The sequence below is a fragment of the Dermacentor variabilis genome, chromosome 7 (assembly GCF_050947875.1).
Source record: "Dermacentor variabilis isolate Ectoservices chromosome 7, ASM5094787v1, whole genome shotgun sequence".
Taxonomy (NCBI): Eukaryota; Metazoa; Arthropoda; class Arachnida; order Ixodida; family Ixodidae; genus Dermacentor; species Dermacentor variabilis.
Window position 1 is genome coordinate 114,020,022 of NC_134574.1, and position 17,740 is coordinate 114,037,761.

The 17,740-nt window shown below is 47.4% G+C and overlaps 1 protein-coding gene across 2 annotated transcripts; it reads left to right on the forward strand.

Annotated features, from left to right (window-relative positions):
• Window positions 1–3,732: 3,732 nt before the first annotated feature.
• Window positions 3,733–17,587, forward strand: LOC142587033 (BTB/POZ domain-containing protein 6-like). Of its 2 annotated transcripts, none has more exons than XM_075697917.1 (3): window positions 3,733–3,912; window positions 9,467–9,684; window positions 16,462–17,587. In XM_075697917.1, the coding sequence occupies exons 2-3, from the start codon at window positions 9,518–9,520 to the stop codon at window positions 17,060–17,062; spliced, it is 768 nt and encodes a 255-aa protein (XP_075554032.1). In that variant the 5' UTR covers window positions 3,733–3,912; window positions 9,467–9,517; the 3' UTR covers window positions 17,063–17,587. The 2 variants fall into 2 exon arrangements, with proteins under 2 accessions (XP_075554032.1, XP_075554031.1); XM_075697916.1 differs by lacking the exon at window positions 3,733–3,912 and adding an exon at window positions 6,581–6,605.
• Window positions 17,588–17,740: the final 153 nt, after the last annotated feature.

Sequence of the window (17,740 nt, forward strand, 5' to 3'; positions counted from 1 at the left end):
CCATGCACTCGTAAATTAGGCTAATAACGCTATGGACCACTTGCATACGTATACTACTGGAAAAAGCTCATGTCACCCACTCATTCGGAACATTGCCTACATATTGCTCATACCATGCCCTAATTTTCCCCAGATATAAGCAAGGCGCCTTTGTTTAGCTAACCGAGGACACCGGATAAATAAGCTACGTATCTCGTATCTCGTGCACGAAAACGCATGAAAAAACGAAGGTTTAGTAATTATCTGCAACACTTGCATTTAAAGCAGGAAAATGAAAGTTTAGCATCGCATTTCGCTTAAAATTTTCCCTATTTTTACGGAATGTGAAGTCCGTATCTCGTGCTGCTGTTTTAGGAGTCTGGGAAACACTTTCATTAGCGGCAATGACACCCTGGAACTCTTCAGTGAGTAACTTTCTACAAAGACTGTAATGAGCCTACAAAGAATAAACAGATACCACTAGTCACTCAGAGCGTTGTTTGTACTTCGAATACATATATAAACACCGTGCCCTGCGTAGTTCACCAAGTATAGCGGGAGAAAGCAACTAAGTGCCGTGTATAACGCATGAAAACTGAGAGAAAGCGACTTTTCAGTAACTGTTTTCAGAGCACATAAGCAACCTGCACAGTTGAAATTTTCGGTACACGTCACGAAAAAGTGGCCTTCATTTCTTCAAAATTGAAATGTCCCCTGTTCTTGCTCCTGCCAGGAAACAAGTAATTGTGTAACTCTTATATAGAAACAGCCTGAAAATTAAATCAACAAAGTCAGAAGTGACTCACACCTTAAAAAAAATTCAAGTCAGTGTTCTATTGGTATTGAAATGGCTCTGCACGTTCGAGCATGCAATATCACGACAAATCTGTGATAATCTACGGCAGGTAGACCAGTAAGAGGTTCGATTAGATTTTTTTACGGTGATAAGGTACTGCCACTGCAACGTTATGTAGACTATCTCTGGACGGAGATTCAACAGTACCCGCATTTGATAACCGAACGATTTCATGCCTTAAAGCACAGTAATCGTTGGGAGCGGCTGATTATAATACTTTATCCGAACCTCTCCCCTTGCCCGCAGCTTAAATATGGCCAGCTGATTGTGTTTTCAAATACGGATGTAGCTTTCCCAAAAAATTGGGTTTTGATGCTATAGTAGCGCAAGCGGAAATTTATTGGGGCGGGAACTGCCCAGTGCCAGGCCACCTCCGCAATGCGAGCGTGTATGGCGAGTTCCGCGCGTCGTCTGCTACAGCGCGTCCCAAGGAGGCATAAAAGACAATCCTCGTTGCCCAAGCAGGGGATACGTAGTAAAGAAACGCATTACTTACGTGACCACTGTATTAAGAAAGAAAATTTAGCTTTAGCTGTAGTTTCGTTGGACTTTCCAGCGTGCAGCCGAAAGCGCCGGCTTTCAAAAGTGGGGGGCAAATGACATTCTTTGCCCCCCCCCCCACACACACATACACTTAGGACAGAGGGCTGCAAGTGCTCCCCTCCCCCCCCTCCCGGGTAAGTACGCCTATGACAACGAATTCACAACTTGTGGAGCTGGTAGGTGACTTGTGGGCGCCCTCGCTGTTGGGCGGACTGTTGAAAGCGCTTCGTATAAAGATTTGCTTTATCGTTGGCAGTGACGTTTGCGATTCAAAAAGCATGTGCATAAGCATTTCACTGACGAGGTATTAAAGTGAAAGCCAGTAACTTCAATGGTTTCCTATAACGTGATTTTGACCCTTTGTAACAAGGTGCTCATGTGATGTGAGCGAAAGTCAATAAACTCTGCATGTAGGCGCCTGATAGACTGTTGCTGAATGAAATCGTGGGGCCATTTGGAAGGTCTAGGCTGTGACATGCGATAGTTCACACGGTTATGTTTATATTCATATAGGGTTTGTGTGTGTAGATTGTTTGCGTGTACTAGTGTGCGTCACCTTGTGCACTTGTCAGAGGCACTGATCAAACCAGGCTGAACGGACAGCAGGTGCTTAACTCACTGGACTCACTTCTCACCATCATCACTTCTCTCCCTCCTCTAGCTTCCCTCCCTGCGTTCCCTCTCATTAGACCTTCTCTTTCGCTTTCTCTCTCTCCCTCTTGCCGAGAATCCGATTGCTGCAGCAAAATCTTACAATCGGAGCCTAGGCGCTCGGGAAATGTTAAATAAATCCTGGGGTTTTACAAGCGAAACTATTTTTGGAATAATTTAAACGATCTGGGGTTCTTTAACGTCCACCTAAATCTTAACTATAGACAAAAGTTTTTGCAATTCGCCTCCCATGGAAATGCTGCCTTGCCACAGCCGGGGTTCGAACCCTCGACCTCGTGCTCGGCAGCGGAAAGCCATAGCCGTCGCGGCGGGTTATTTTCTATTCTTCTTTTCGTATAATGCGTCACGCTGAGTGACCGATACTGGCGATAACGGCGGCATCAGAGCCAATCACGAAAATAATAGGCAGTGGAATGGCATGGAATGGAATGGAATGGTACAACATGCATCCCCCGATAAGAAATTGGCCATCTCAGTCGTTCGGTGCTGTAGAATACCGAAACAGCACTCTCGCTTTGGGCCGCTATGGACTACAGATGGTCAGTCATTCTGCCAAGTGAGCTAACCAGTCCAAGTTAACCGAACGACCACGATTATCGGCAGCACTGCGCTACGTTTGTTCCTTTTAGGAAAAATCTTTCCGTGCCATTCGTATAAGTCGAGGAACCCCGGGTGGCAGAACTTAATCACTAGCTTTTCTTTACGGAGTCTGTGACGGGCACTTTCGTCCTTGAGAACATTAAACACCATCAATAAATCAATCGATAGCGACGGCGTGAAAACAGCGCGTGGGGTCGCTTCGATCGTCTTGCCCTGTAGGAGAACCGAGAAACGAAGCCTGCACGAAATATTTGAATGCCGCATGTAACGCAGCCGATGGGCCCCCTTGCGGCTGAACTGAAGTAGCGCCGCCGATTTAACAGTTTATATTTAACAACGTATCATGTATGATATGCCGAGTTTGATGCCTCGAAATGCTGATTAAAGCGAGGAGAACTTGACGCAAAGCTTATTGTTTCGTTTTTGATATGCTGGACATTCAGTACAGCATATCAAAAACGGAACTTTAGGCCTCGTAAGCCGCCGATAACTTAACCAACAAATTGCTAATTCCTGAGTTACTATACTATTTAGGTTATAACTCCAATACCATTTCAATGTTTTTTTTGTACCTATGTACCCTCTATATGACCAGAAATACAGAAGTAGAATGTTTTGCAAATGATGTGTAGCTGTGTTTGGGCATACCATGGGCATACCAGCGTCTCCGAGCAGCACTCGAAGCACAACATTTTTTAAAATTTGGAATCTTAAGTGAAAGTACTCTTCGGAAACTTTTACCAAACGTTATCTATTCCTTCGGTTGACCTGTAAACGTAAGAAAGGTTTGTACTTTTTTAGGTGTATCTTGTGCCCAAACAATGAACGCCATCTGTCTTGCAAGCCTTTTCATTTCTTTAGCCGGGGAAGTACCGGGGCTGCGCGCCCGGTACTTCGACGTCACCGACGACACGCGCGTATGTGCAGCGTTACACAGCGTTCTTGACAGGAATGCAGCGGCCGTAGAACTTCTCGTTAAATAATAGATAAGCAAGACAAGACGATTACCGTTCGCGGACAGGATGTGCCCCGATAGAGGGTAAACTTTGTTTAGCGTGAGCGTTACATCCACTTCACGTGGTAGGATCAGGTTAACGCCCCTCGGTGTCGCTGCCTCCAGCGCACATCGCGCCATTCCTCGTCTGGCCGCCGCCCCATTCAGCCTCGCGAGAACCCGCGAGAGAGGCTCGCCTTAGCGTCTCGATCATCGCGCATGGCCGCCGCTTGACATTGCGGACTCAACGTTGTTGTACCGTGCTTCTGTAAGTGTACTACACCGTTCTGCTTCGTTTTATTTCTCTTCCCCTTTTTTGGTACCGTCCGCTAACCCTCCTGGACGGACATGATGTAGTACGCGGCTCGCTGAGAACTTGCACTGAATCAGATTTTGAGTTGCCGCGTTTGCGCGAACGCTTGGGCGAATGCGTGCGAAATGTTCTTCACACAACTGTGCATCTGTTAAGTACTCACCGATTGAAACGCGATACTCGGAGCCTGTGGCTACCAGCACTTCTTTTTTTTTTTTTGCGCCACAGGTGGTCGCTGCGGACACCGAGCTTATGCATTTGTATCACGCAAAAGTGAGAGCCTTCGTGGTACATCGCGACTGTATTGCGTCCCTCGGCGTTCACACAGTGCAAACAGCTCCGGCCGAATCGCTGAGCGCTGCACACCTAACTGCTCCTGTTTTATACCTCGCTGCTAATTACCCTGTTCTGCTTAACAATGTAAGCGTAGTAAGGGGATGGTTACGCGACCTATCCTAGCGCTTAATCCCGGCGAATCCTTTCACCGTTCGCTTATGGTGCAAGGAACCCACCGTGGTGACGTAGTCGTTAAATGGCGGGGCGCTGCTAATCGCGAAGGCGCGGAATGAAATAGCGGTCGCAATTGGATGGGGGCGAAATGCAAAACCTTGTCGTGTATTTGCATTGGGTGCATGTTAAAGAACCACAGGTGGTCAATATTAATCCGACAATACGGCATGTCTCATTATCATGTGTTTTTGGCACGTAGAAACCCAGAACACGGTGTAATTTTTTTATATTGCGGGAAATAGCACTGATAAAACACGGACTGTAGAAAGATCACACGTGCCCAAAGCCCTGTTGTTTCTCCATCTCGCGTGCCTTAATTGCGCTGCGCCTTGCAACATGTCATACCAGCAAAGGCCGAATCTCGACTACTCGCGTTAGCGTTAAGCGCAGCGGTATGTCGATCGGCGGAAATCTATTATGAGGTCAGAACGAATCCCCTGAACGCCCGGCACAAAAGTGAACTGGACTTTCGGTAGTTCAACCAAGGCACAGCTACATTTGACCTCAACGCGCACCTCTTCAATTAATACATTTTCTTAACACTTACTTCCGCTGTTCGAGAGCTCGCAATCATTTTGTCCCAAGTTTACAACCGTCGGGCAGCCCCCGGTGATTACGTCATTTTTGTCAGCGTTATTTCAAGTGTGATAGCTTATGTGCACGTCACATTGTGCCCAACACAACCGCCTGGCAACTGTGACGCGCCAGATTTTGGCGCCACGCGGCGAACGTGTGTAGTTTTATCCCAACTAGCGAATCGCGCGAAAGCTTCCTGCACGTCCCAACGAACAAAGTTTGCGCGCACTTGTGACAAGAGATAAAGATAAGGAGATGCAGGGAAGTTAACTATGGTCGGGACCGGTTGGCAGGTGTCAAATGAAAGGGCGGGAGGGGGGGAGGGGGTTTAAATAGAAAATAAGTATTCGTCAAAAAATGCGAAAAGGCGCCCGGTGCTTTTCGCTTAATGGAACAGGGTCACTATGCGCTGACTGTAGAAAAAAAAAAGAATGGAAATTTGTAGTGTGGTGACCTTAGCAAAGCTAAATGACTGACGGTGCTTTACAACGAACTTGAAATGAACTGCACATTAGACAGCGCCCCCGGTAGGTGCGTAAAATGTTCTGTAATTGGCGTAGAAATAATTGCCAGCAAGAGCCGACTGCTCTAGGGGATAGTGCGAGATTAGCACAAATTGGTGCTTTAATTTTCTGAAGAAAGCTCCCTTAAAATACCACACGTTGTACTGAAACTGTACACCCGTGGTCGCCTAGTCGCTTAATATTTCCGACTAATCTTACTTTTGCTCTCGTTTCGAGTTTCCTCCTTCCGAGTTGCTTCGTTCAACATAGCTTAAAAAAACGAGAAAGAAAAACGAGGCAATTCTTGTATATACACAGGCCATTACATATGGGATGTCTTCCGCACCTGGCTATGCTTACACTGTGCATGGACATGCGTACGCATATCGCTACAGGTCCTTATACATGGTAAAAGCTTGCATTTATTGCGTTTTATGCGCATTTATTTTTATGTTAATCTGGACGTCCATTTGACGATACTATTTACTCGGTATGTTTTTTGGTAAAGTGTTGTTTCACGAGTAAAAATTCCAAGTGCTTGTCTGCCACGTAATACAGAATACTTAAATTCTTGCTTTAATTGATTTCTAGCTGAATTGAGAGTTTTGTGGGCGCACTCGTTGCTTGGAACAATTAAAAAAAAAGTCTTTTTAGGCGTAGAACAAATCTCGTGCTGAAGCAAGCCATGTCGACAGCATTGCGCTTCGTTGCTTGAAACAAAAGTGCGAGAATCACTGAGCAGACGATGTTCAGACGGGAGGATACCCTGCGAGCATGCGCCTGCTCAGCTGCGCTACCTGACACGGCACTGACAGTCACGCCATTCAACGCGGCCTTGAGAATAAGTACTTGCAAAGCTGTACATGCACGAGCTTGAACATATGTTAGGTCACGTCACTTACGTTGTGGTAATAAACACTCTTGCTTCTGTTTTGACGCTGTGCAGCTCGTTGTTCTGATAGCTTTATTTTGCCCACTCTTTGGTCTAGATAAGAAGACCTGCGCATAGTGTCTGCGCAATTGCCGCTGCTGCACACGAGAATCTGCTCGATGGCCCCAGTAAGTATTTCTGTAAAAGCACGCTCATTCGTCGTATCACCAGATGTACTAACGACAGCCTTTCGTCGTCTGCACATTTAAAGCTCGATAAGCAACTGACCAAACGTGTGTGTGTGGTTCCATCGAAGACGTGCTTTCTCGTATTTGCCTGAGCATCGTCCGCATGCGTGAGTTGTGTGAGCCATCTGAGGACGACGCCTCGCGGAATCTGCCTTTCCCGAAGCACTACAGTACCACGTGGGAGAACGCGTTTAGCTCTGTACTTAGCTGAGCTGCAGTACGCAACAGCGGATAAATACTTGGGATTAAGCGCGCTATCCGTTCTGGTTTCGTGGTGCCGCGTCAAAGTGTTGAGCTCACGCCTGGGAGTTCCTCGGTTCGAATCACGTGTTGAATCATGGACTTTTCAAGCATAAAATGCTTCTAGCTCCCGTTGTTGGCGACCTTCAAGTCACCTTGAGCCACAAGCCAGAGCCGTTATCCGGGCACTCAAACGAGAACATTCCGTCAAGTCGCGAGAACAAAATGAGATCAGGGCAACCAGTCAAAACTTACGAAACTGTGGTCTGTGGCACCCAACCCTTATTACAGGACCGCCTTACGCACGCTAGTTACTGCTCAAATAAGTTAAAAAAATATAGAGCTTCCGAGTTCCTAACGCTTGTTCATGCTGTCACTCAAGCTGTCACTTCTAGTACGCTGAAACTCTGACATTTGCAATAGCGACATTCAAAAGGTGGTTTCAGGGCACCACACACATATTGCCATCTTTTGGAACCGAGACAGGGCTGTCTGTGCTCTTTTGAACGCCAGCATTCCGTGAGTTCCGCGGCGCGGGTTTTGGGTCGCCTCGAGAGATGGCGCCACGCTCCGTGGCGCCTCCTTGTGGCGCTCTCCTTGTAGGTGGGCGGTATGCTTTGTCTCCCTGGCCTCATTCGCTGCCTGTCGTGCGGCCTTCAGCCGGTTTTCTTCCCTAGCTAGGCAGCGTTCATATGGACTAGAGCACGGTATGGTGTGGTGGGGTGTGTGGTTGCGAACTGCACCCATTTTAAGATTGTGACTAGTATCATCTCTGACCAAGGCATTCGGTCAGTTGCCATTTCACGCTTGCGTCTATTCTCGATTACGGGAGAGCCATGAATTATCTTTTTCCTCCTTGAATTTTCCTGTGCTTTTCTAGCTAATTCCTTTCCTATGCTTCACCACCAGGCCTGACACGTAGGGTTCCTGCCGAGGGTAGTGACGCGACCAGACGCGAGGCGCGGGGATGGGCTTAGGTTTAATGGCCTCAAAACAAGGTAGGACAGATCCCAATCGTATAGGCCATGTTTAATTTAATTTTCGTAATTGTCTGCGTTGTCAAGGTGACCGATACGAAATCTGCCACGCATTTGCGGCGCGTAAAAAAGTGTACCTGGTTTCCACATGAGAACAGTATTTTTTAATGATTCGAGGTCCAGCTGCTTCAAGAAATTGTTAAAACTGCTCCAGGTCGTTCAAAGCCGACTGACCCTCCTTTGGCAACAATAATGGTCTACCGCTATCAACGAGCATTTATTGTAACTTGCACTTCGCTTGACAAAAACCCTTCAACTTACTGGTCTGTTTGGTTTAAGAGAGCAGGGTTTAAGATATTTACTCGGTCAGAATAGCTTGACCGGCTCATATTGTAGGGCAGTTTCATTGCGTTAGAATTCCCTGTAATGGCGTCGTTCGTGTGTTCAGTGGCATGCTCTCTAAAGCACATCTATGACATGTTACCGTCAAAAGGGACTGGATGTTTGAATACATGCTTGCAGCTACCTCCTCAAAGGGCACAACGCACGCTGCGCAGTAGGGGAGGGGCGAGAAAGGCGCAGAAAAGGAAGGCAGAGAAGCGTGAAAGGTGTGCATTGGAATAAATACGAAACGGGGTTATGTATAGGAGGCGTGGGAGGCATTCGAAAGCCACGAAGCACAGTGGCAGGGCACTTTGCTCGGGTCATTTCAGTTCACACGTGGTTTGCACATCAAAAACGTGGTACTGAATTATATTTATACATTCTATATATATGTTGTAAAATGTATTGTTACGTGGAAGCACAGTATAGGGAAACTATTTACGAGGTGTATTTACAAGGAGTAGCAAGCACTGGCCAACATGGAAGACAGCCAACATCAAGCAAGGCACGTCGTCGTCCTTGCTTGATGTTGGGTCAGGCAGAGGACGCTTATAGGCACGTCCCACTAAATACAAAGGCCGACATCTTCGATTAGCACTAGCAATATTAAATGAGTTATAGTAAACTGCCTCAGACAGGCTCGCTGACGCTTCGATAGATGAACCTGTATTTGTCAAAGGCGGTCTTCTTATCCTTGGTCGTGTTAGTTCCAAGTAGTTACGACAGTGACATCACGTTGTGTCACAACACCCCAGCTTCTGCGCACTTTGCGCACCAGTAAGGTATGCGAAACTACCTTTATTAGAAGTAGTGGCTTGTCGCTGGGAGCTTTCGTGCGCAACTTTCAGTACAAGAATGAGAACCTAGAAGCTGGCTCGCTGAGCGACATTGCAAGAAAAACGTCGCAGCAGCAATATCAATAGGACAAAACGCTGGTACTGGCTATGAACTGCTAGTTTATCCATAGGAAGGACTTGCATATGGCTATTTCTTATATATTTCTGTCATATATGTTTATAAGTCGTCCCTGTGAATAACGAGCAGTTAATAGCCAGTACCTGTGTGTGTTCTTTTTTGCGTTTATCATTGACATTGCTGCTGCGCTGTCTTTCTTGCAATTATGTTGTTACTGTTTTCGTACGTGCTCACATTTTCTAAAAAAATATCAGTGACACACTGTTTCGTCTTCACTATGTCCAGTTCAAGTTTCTCAAGTTCCTCGACAGTGGTGAATTCGCTGACGTCGAATTCATGGTGCTTCCGGAGAAGTTTCCTGTTACGCGCACGTTCAAGGCGCACAAGCAGTTCCTGGCCATGATGAACGAGGTCTTCGGCAGGATGTTCTTCGGAAGCCTTCCGGAGAAGGACCGGGTGATCATCACGGACATCCATCCGGACGGATTCGCCTGCATGCTCAGGTAAGTTGCGTTCGCTGGTCGTCCCAGTGCCGTTCCTCGTCGACGAATACTTAGTGGCATTCGTTTGAACTTGTCAGGCTCAGTACTCTGCGTAGTGTCATGGTGTAGACGCATTTATTGCCTGTTGATGTTCTCTATAGTATAGGAACTCGCAGCGACGCACATGGACAGCATTCAACGAGAAACAAGCTACCATTTTATTGAAACGATTCCTGCGCTGTTGACATAGTTTCAAGGAATGAGATTCGCTACGGCAAGTGCATATCTACGCTCCATGAAAAATATCTCGCAGCCAACGCCGGGACCATTAAAGACTCCCATTATTTATCACGAGAGCAAGGAAGCACGTAGACGTATGAATAACACGAGCACGCAGCAGGACGATGCAATGTTCTTAAATAACTTGTCTCGGCAAGCTCCAACTGGCCTAGCCGAATAAGGAAACTTCCGACTGTTAAAGAAGCTGCCACTCTCGCATTCCATAGATTCGTATTTCATTTCTTCATACCTCGAGGTACAGCGTTCCAAGATACATGTTTAATGCTAGTTTGAAAACAAGTCTAGTGTGAAATTCTAAGGAGCAGCTTGATCGCCTCGTCCACATTTACATTAGTCTGAAGAGCGTGACGTCAGATTCGCAGCTGCTGCCGTGAGTTTCTATAAAAAATTCACGCGTCATTGGCGCGAGTTCTTTCGCAAAGCAATAACACAGGTCGTCAAGGTCAAATTACCTTGTCGACATTTTTCTAGCAGCGCTGAAACGAGCACCGTCATTGTAACAATTTTAGTTTACATATGTATGCATACTTTATAAAGCTCGCCTTTAAAGATGTATCAGAAACAATAACAACAAAAAAATCACCGCCCCTTCCAGTCCGTGAAGATGGTCGAACTGCGAAGCTGTGTTAATTACACCGAGTGCTACACCATGCAAGTCAAACTTCGCATATATTGTGAATCTTTTGTTTCACCATTCTTTCACCCCATTTTCGCTTTTGCATGCTTCGCGTGGTGAGCATGCTTTAAGAGTGCATTCTTCTGCGGCCCTCCCAGTGTTTCTTTGTTTTTTTTTTTGCGTGAGGCAGGCCTTACGACAACGAGGCCGTTCACGAGCCAACTCTCGCTGACGCTCGCGGTAGGCAGCTTCTTCCTCAAGGGTACGCTCTACTCGTGGTGTTCCCGTAGTTGTAGCTGGGGTGGAATGTGCGGAACCACTAATCCAAGGCAGTCCAAAGCAAATGCAATCGTTTTGACGATTGTTTGGATTGGATTGACCATTGACGTCTTTGTGTCTTTTAATGAGGTACACACGTTCGGATGCGACGGAGAACGACGTCAGTGACGGTATGCCAGCAGTGCGCCGTTGTCGCTTGCGCTCGATGTCTCGAGTTCGCCCGGTGGTGTGATTAGCAGCATCCGCCCAGCATTGCCGCTTGCGAGTCTTCAAAATTAAATTCCTTCAAAATTAAATCTGTCCGTCGCGTGATACAATGAATGGCTCATACCTCCGTAAACGCGGCCTCCCCATTACGACGACACAAGTGAAATCCTACGCTGGAATGGCGAGGGGCAGCGGAGCCAGCTGTGGAAGCTGACGGCGCTCGAGCCATTACTGATGATGATAGATTTAGCGAACTCCGATAACGCCGGCACCGGGTCCGCATAAACAGCTTCTCTGTAAAAAGTTGGGAAGATTTGGTTTCTGAGCCAAACTATGTCACCGCAGAGGCTGCGGCCGGCGAATGCCATAGGAAACGGTCAAACTAGTCACATAAAGGCTCACCAGTATGTGGAATTGAAAAGTGTACCCGCCATCGAAGTTGAAATCTCGGCCGATCTCGACAATCCACGCGCTGTGGAATTCGCTAACGAATGCCTGTAACGGACAAGTGCGAACACGTGAGGAGATGCATGAAAGTGCGGATAAACGTTTGCAGCACCACCAACGACCACAACGCAGGATGTAAACCACAGCCTCTGAGATTGCTTGCGCTGGCCACATGCGATCTCGGAGGCCGTGTGTAATCCTCCAGACGCCACAAAGCTCTCGCGAGACACTCACGTGCGCCTGAAAGAGGTGTTCGCAGTTCGGCGAACACCTCTCGCGCCACCCTCAACTGGATGGCGCGAGAGCGAGTGCCAACAGCGGCAAAGAAAGCTACGATCCTCTAAATAGGGTCACAGAAATCGGTTTATTAAGGGAATGATGTGCTTGAGGGCGTGTATTTACCGCCGCGAAAATATTTTGAGTATTTGTTTCGTTACTTAATTCCACGATTAACATAGCCTGGGGCTGGCGCATCTGTATAGCGGTATTAAACGTGGCTGAGGTACGTGTGCGCCGACTTGTTATGCGGTCTGGTCTTTGTGTAGCCATGTTGGGCGACGACGTAGTTTTCGGGCAACTGAGGTCTACGGGAGACTTAAAAAAACTGCTTCTGAAGCGTAAACTAGTATCTGCCGCAATTCGTAGAAAAGGTTAACATAATTCTAATGACATTCCCTTAACGACTCCGTGTCGCTTGCCTCGAAGTACGCTGACGAGCATGACTTCGCCTGGTGCCGACCAATCATAACGCGCACAGGGTCGCCGCCGAGAAGATGCTGGCTGCGCTGTTCGTTGCAGCTCAGGCGCGTGACCCTCGCCTGCGCGGTCTGGTTCAGCGAGGTTTGGGTACGGGCTAGCTGGTATTCCATTGTTTCAAACATCCCTTACAGCGCATACACAGACAAGGGACCAAAAGAACGACGAAGACACAAGCACTTGGCTTCGTCATTCTTTTGGTCCCTTGTCTATGTATGCGCTGTAAGGGATGTTTAAAACACTGGTTCAGCGGTCCGTCTAATGGATGTACATCCAGCTTTACATGAAAGAACCCGAGGCTTTCCTGCAAACCTGTTACGCATGAGTGAAGTTTGTGCGGCCGCTGTCCCGTCGCATCTTCCGCGAATCAGCCCAACTAACCCCAATCGTTGTCACGGTCCAGGCCACGACACGCTGGTCTTTAAACACGCGCTTTAGCGTGCAAAGCGTTTGTTACTGCCAAGGTGAGCAAGGCGTCGGTGCACCTGTATCGCTGGTCTTGTCTCGTCTTTAATACACGACGGTCTTTGAACAATTTCTCCACTAGCGTTCCATTTTCGCCTAGAAAAATTTGCAAACACGCGACTGGTTTAGTTCGTAACGTTTTCTATGTGCTGTTGACGCTATACCATAGTCTTACTAGCGAGGGAGACCCGCAATCGAGGCGATTATTCAGTTAGCAAAGGAGACAAAGGTATACAGTCCCCGCTTATAAAAGGGAACACTTCATGTGTTCAAACGGCAATTCTTGCACACATGCAAGAACCTCACTCAATGCTGTTCAAGATCACGTGCTGAAAAATCTTGTTCGTGTTTTCCTTATTACAAACATGCACTACTAAAATTGCCAGCTTTGAAGCCAAATCCGGCCTTCCCTTTCGTATTGGCGGAGATTGTACAACCTGCTGTCTGGTATTATGGCAATGTTAAAGCGCCGTTCTGTCGTGCATTTCTTTTGATAGTGAACTAATTCAAATGAGTATTTTTTTCAAGAAATAGTCCATTGGTTCGACTATCCAATTTGGGGTGCCCGTGAGGTGACGCACTCGCACTATCCCGCGATCTTGCGACTTGGTTGCCGTTTGGCGCTGTAGTGATATATGACAAAGTATTCCGATGCTGTGGGTTGTTGTGGGCAACCGCAGAGAAATTAGAATGCAGGCTGCATTAAAGCAGATTATCCCATGAAAGTGAAGAAACTTAAACTACACATTTCCCCATAAGTATACGCGCACATGTCTAAAAAACAGATACGAATGTAAACACATGAATCTTCGTCACAAGCGTCAAGAAAAGTTATGTCCGCTGTATCTAGTATGTATAAAGGGTCCTTCTGCTGAATTTCTTGCTTGTTTACATTCATGCGTTGTTTCGTGTACTCAAGTATGACTTAATCGTCGCGTTATGCAAAAACTGCGTGCTGTACAAGAATTTAAACATGCTGTGGGATTCGGTGAAGTCAGCCCTTCATGCGACAAGCTTTCCGTCTACTGGTGATCGGAAGTGGCGGTGGGACAAGGGAAGCCTCAGTCTGGAGCCACCATTTCGACAAGTCTACTTGGCTTCGACACGAGGAGTTACTGCCCCGACGAAGACAAGTTACCATTTTTGAAACGTCGTGTTTCCTTTTTTTTTTTGAATATCTCTCGTTAGGCCATCGTTAGCCACTGCAACCCTAAACTTTTCTCGGACCAGTGTCCATTTTAATGCGATTTGCATTATTTGCCTACTGCAGGCATTTTGAGCCTATTGCGTCTGTCCAGCTTCTTACGCCAGCCCAGCTGCCCAAATTGTCTACCAGCTTGGGCCGATGGGTATGTGCTCGAGGTCATTCCAACTTCGTGATGAACATCTGGTTGTGCCGTCGTCAAGATTTCTACACCGACCCAGTGCCCCAAGTTGTTCAATAGCTTGCGCCAATAGGTGGGGTCGTGATGCCGTTATGGTGGTTCCATCTTCGTCACTCCAGCTTCCTCATCCGACTCTCCTGATGCCGCCGTCGTCCCGCCACGGAAGTCTACTTGCTTCCCGACGCAGTCGTTGTGACGCCATTGTCCTCGTATACTCGTCTTCATTCCATTATTCCCATGCTGGTGTCATGACGTAGTCGTTATTGCGTCATCACGCAATGGCCGTCATGCATCCGTTGCCCTACCGTCGTCGTGATGTTGTTGCAGTTCGATCGTCATTATAGGTTCTTCATATACGCCTCGTCACGCTGTCGTCTTATCATTGACATCGCTTTCGTAACGTCGTCCCATTGTGTCGTCATAGCACCACCTTTTTTTTAATCGACGTCAATCATTCTTTGTCATTCTCCTGTAATCGTATTGCCGTCACTCAATCTCAATTATGCCGGTGTTGTCATGTCATCATCGTAAAACAGTCGCTATCATGTATCCGCTATCATACAGTCGTAGCTGTGCTCTCGTCGTCGCCACTCTACATCTTCATCCGGCTTTTCATGCAATCGACCTAACGCCATCGTCGTCATGCACTCGTCGTGAACCCATTGTTTCCATACCGCTGTCAGTTGTCGGGCTACCGCCGACATTGTCATTATGCATGTCTGATCACACCGTCGTCCTGACGCCGTCGCGGTCGCTCCATCCTTGTCATTCTAGATTTGTCATTCTCGTGCCGTCGTCGTCACACCATTGCATTCGTGACAGTCGCCGTGACGCTGTCGTTTTACCATCGCTTCTGTAAATTTATCCAATTCTCGTGGTGCTGTCGTCGTCGAGCCGCCTTTGTTGATCCGTCGAAGTTGATCCATCGAAGTGAATCCTTTCTCTTCATTCTATGGTTATTCTGCTATCGTCATTAAATCGTGATTAAAGGCCATTGTCGTCGTCGCCATTGCCTCGTCGTCACAATCACTACCACAAATTCGTTGTCATACCGTTGTCGTGCCGTCGTGGCCGTGCCATCTTCGTCATCGTGCCGACATCGTCGCCATCCCGATGTTCTCATCTGATCGTCATCACGCTGTCGACGTGATACCGTCGTCATAATTTGAGAATTGTCATCTCATTGTTGCCGGCGTCGTACATTTTCGGTGTCATAACACCATGCTCGTGGGTGACTTTGGCAAGGGAGTGTCGGCAAAGTAGGACGCCGAAGCAGCGGATGGCTCACAATGACCACTACAGATGAACGCGAATTTAGAAATGGTGTCTTTACACACCCCGAATGCTAATCGCACTACCATTGAGTTACCGTGAGATAAGTCCAGCTGAGATTTTTCTTATCTGAGAGGCGTTGTTACTGCTCCTAAAGCTGAAGTTGACTAAGGTGCCATTGAGATGTCTCCCAGTCGGTTGCTACGGGGTGATCATTCTAAACGTTTACAATATTCTCAAAAATCCCCTGTGGCAGACAGCATAATTATTGTATTAAGCTGGATTATGCGAAGAGGCGGACATTTCTAGCACAAGAAACCGACATATATCCAATTAAAAAATTACTAATTGACTTCTTAGTTACTTTACGGCACATATTGCAGTTTACGAATTGCAGCCGGTGATCTTGCAAGGCGTATCCACTTGGATCGAATTTCGAGGATGACACCAGTTTCAACATATTTCCCAACGTGTGGGACGAAATACATGGATGTTCCAGTTACTTTCGTGTTTCAGTGCAGAAAATAGTTTTGTTAAAAAAAAAAGCGGAACACTAATTTTACGGCGACTTTGATGGCTGATACCTCCAAACTGACACGCCTGGCACTCACCATCTACCATTCGTAAGTTGCAGTGTCACGTAATATAAGTTAACCAGTGAGATATTTTTAATTGGTTCAATATATTTAGATTTATCGTGCAAGTGATGTCAATCTCTGAATAAGGACTTCAATTATGGCATTTACAACATATTTTTGAACGTTCCGTGGCAGTTAAAAATGATCACCTTGTACAGCGGTAAATAGCAGTGGTCAAACGTGGATTGTCGTTGGAGCCAACATTTAAGGCCTTGCTGCCCTGACAAGTATGTCCTCTGGTCGAAACGCTGCCTCCAGGGACATTAATTTCTACACAGTTCATTCACTTCGTACATCCATCAACTGTTCTCTGAAATTTTGTATTAAGTTGGCTCCTAACGTTATATTAGTAAGATCCAGGGATCCTCGATAGTGTATTGGGAAAGCTAAGGTGGTTCCAGTTCACAACTGACGAATTACTCCTTCGCTGCAGGTACTTCTACGCAGGCAAGCCGCGGCTAAGGAGCGTCGATGACGCCATGTACACGAGAACGGCGGCCGTGAAGTACATGGCGAGTGACTTGGAGCGAATCTGCTCCGAGTACATCGTGTCGCACATCAGCGCTCGCAACGTGTGTCGTCTCATCGACTACGCATCGCTGAGCGACGGTGGCACCATCGACGACGCGGTCCTGTCCTTGCTGCGACACGACGGAGTCGGCGTCGTCTGCTCCGACGACTTCATCGACGCCTTGGACGGCACGGTCGAGTACGTGCTCAACAACGTGCGCAACGTTCCCGAGACCTGCGTCGTGCACAGGCTGCACGAATGGGCTCGGGCCAAGGTCCTCAGGAGCCTGACTGTCGAAGGAACAGACGGCGACATAACCCCGCCTATCGACGTCAAGACGGTTATGAAACCCTTCATGCCCCAGCTCCGGTTCCTGGCCCTGACGCCGGAGGAGTTCATCGTCGGCCCTTCCTCATGGCGCATCTTCGATGGCCGCGAGGACTTCGCCATTCTCTGCAATATCGTCTGCTACGGCTCGGTACCGCTGCCCCAGTGGACGTGTGCCATCAGATACCGCAGATAGTAGCTTAGCGTTACCGTTCCTTCGCTTGCTCGGCTACCACGCCACTTTTGGTCTGAAAGACGTGTCCCGATTGCATTGCGCATGCGCGCGTTTCTCAGACTTAAGTTGTCGCCCACTGCGCTCGGAATTCATTTTAGAGACCCCATTTATCAAGCATTGCCATCACACATTCTTGTCACCACCTGTCATCTTCACGTGTGATTCAGATTTCCGTTTCATACGGCAAATCTGGCCTCGGATATTCCAGTCGAGGGCAGCTCTTTTAGAGCTGACAAAAGGCAGTTCAAAAAAGCAACATGTGAGTACGACTTTCGTGCGCAACGCCTTCGACCGTCTCAAGCAAAAATCCAATGTCAAGCACGGCTCTGTGCCTGTCACAATCTGTCGCGCGCATATGCCATTCTCGCTCCATGAACCATTCATTGACCAGGCCTTTGTACATAGACATTGTCCACCTCTTACGCGTCATCGTGCATGTGTTTTAGTGAGTCATTGACTGGTGAATAAAGTATTTTACACATCGGTCTCATATTATTCCGCCTTCATTCCATGTCTAGCAATACCGCGATCAGCAAACGCAAATTGAGAATTCATTACGTTGGCCTGCCGAATTTTGTCCTAACGGCGTCGACGTGCTCACCGTAAGATCGTAAATTTAGCCGTATCGTCTATCCACTA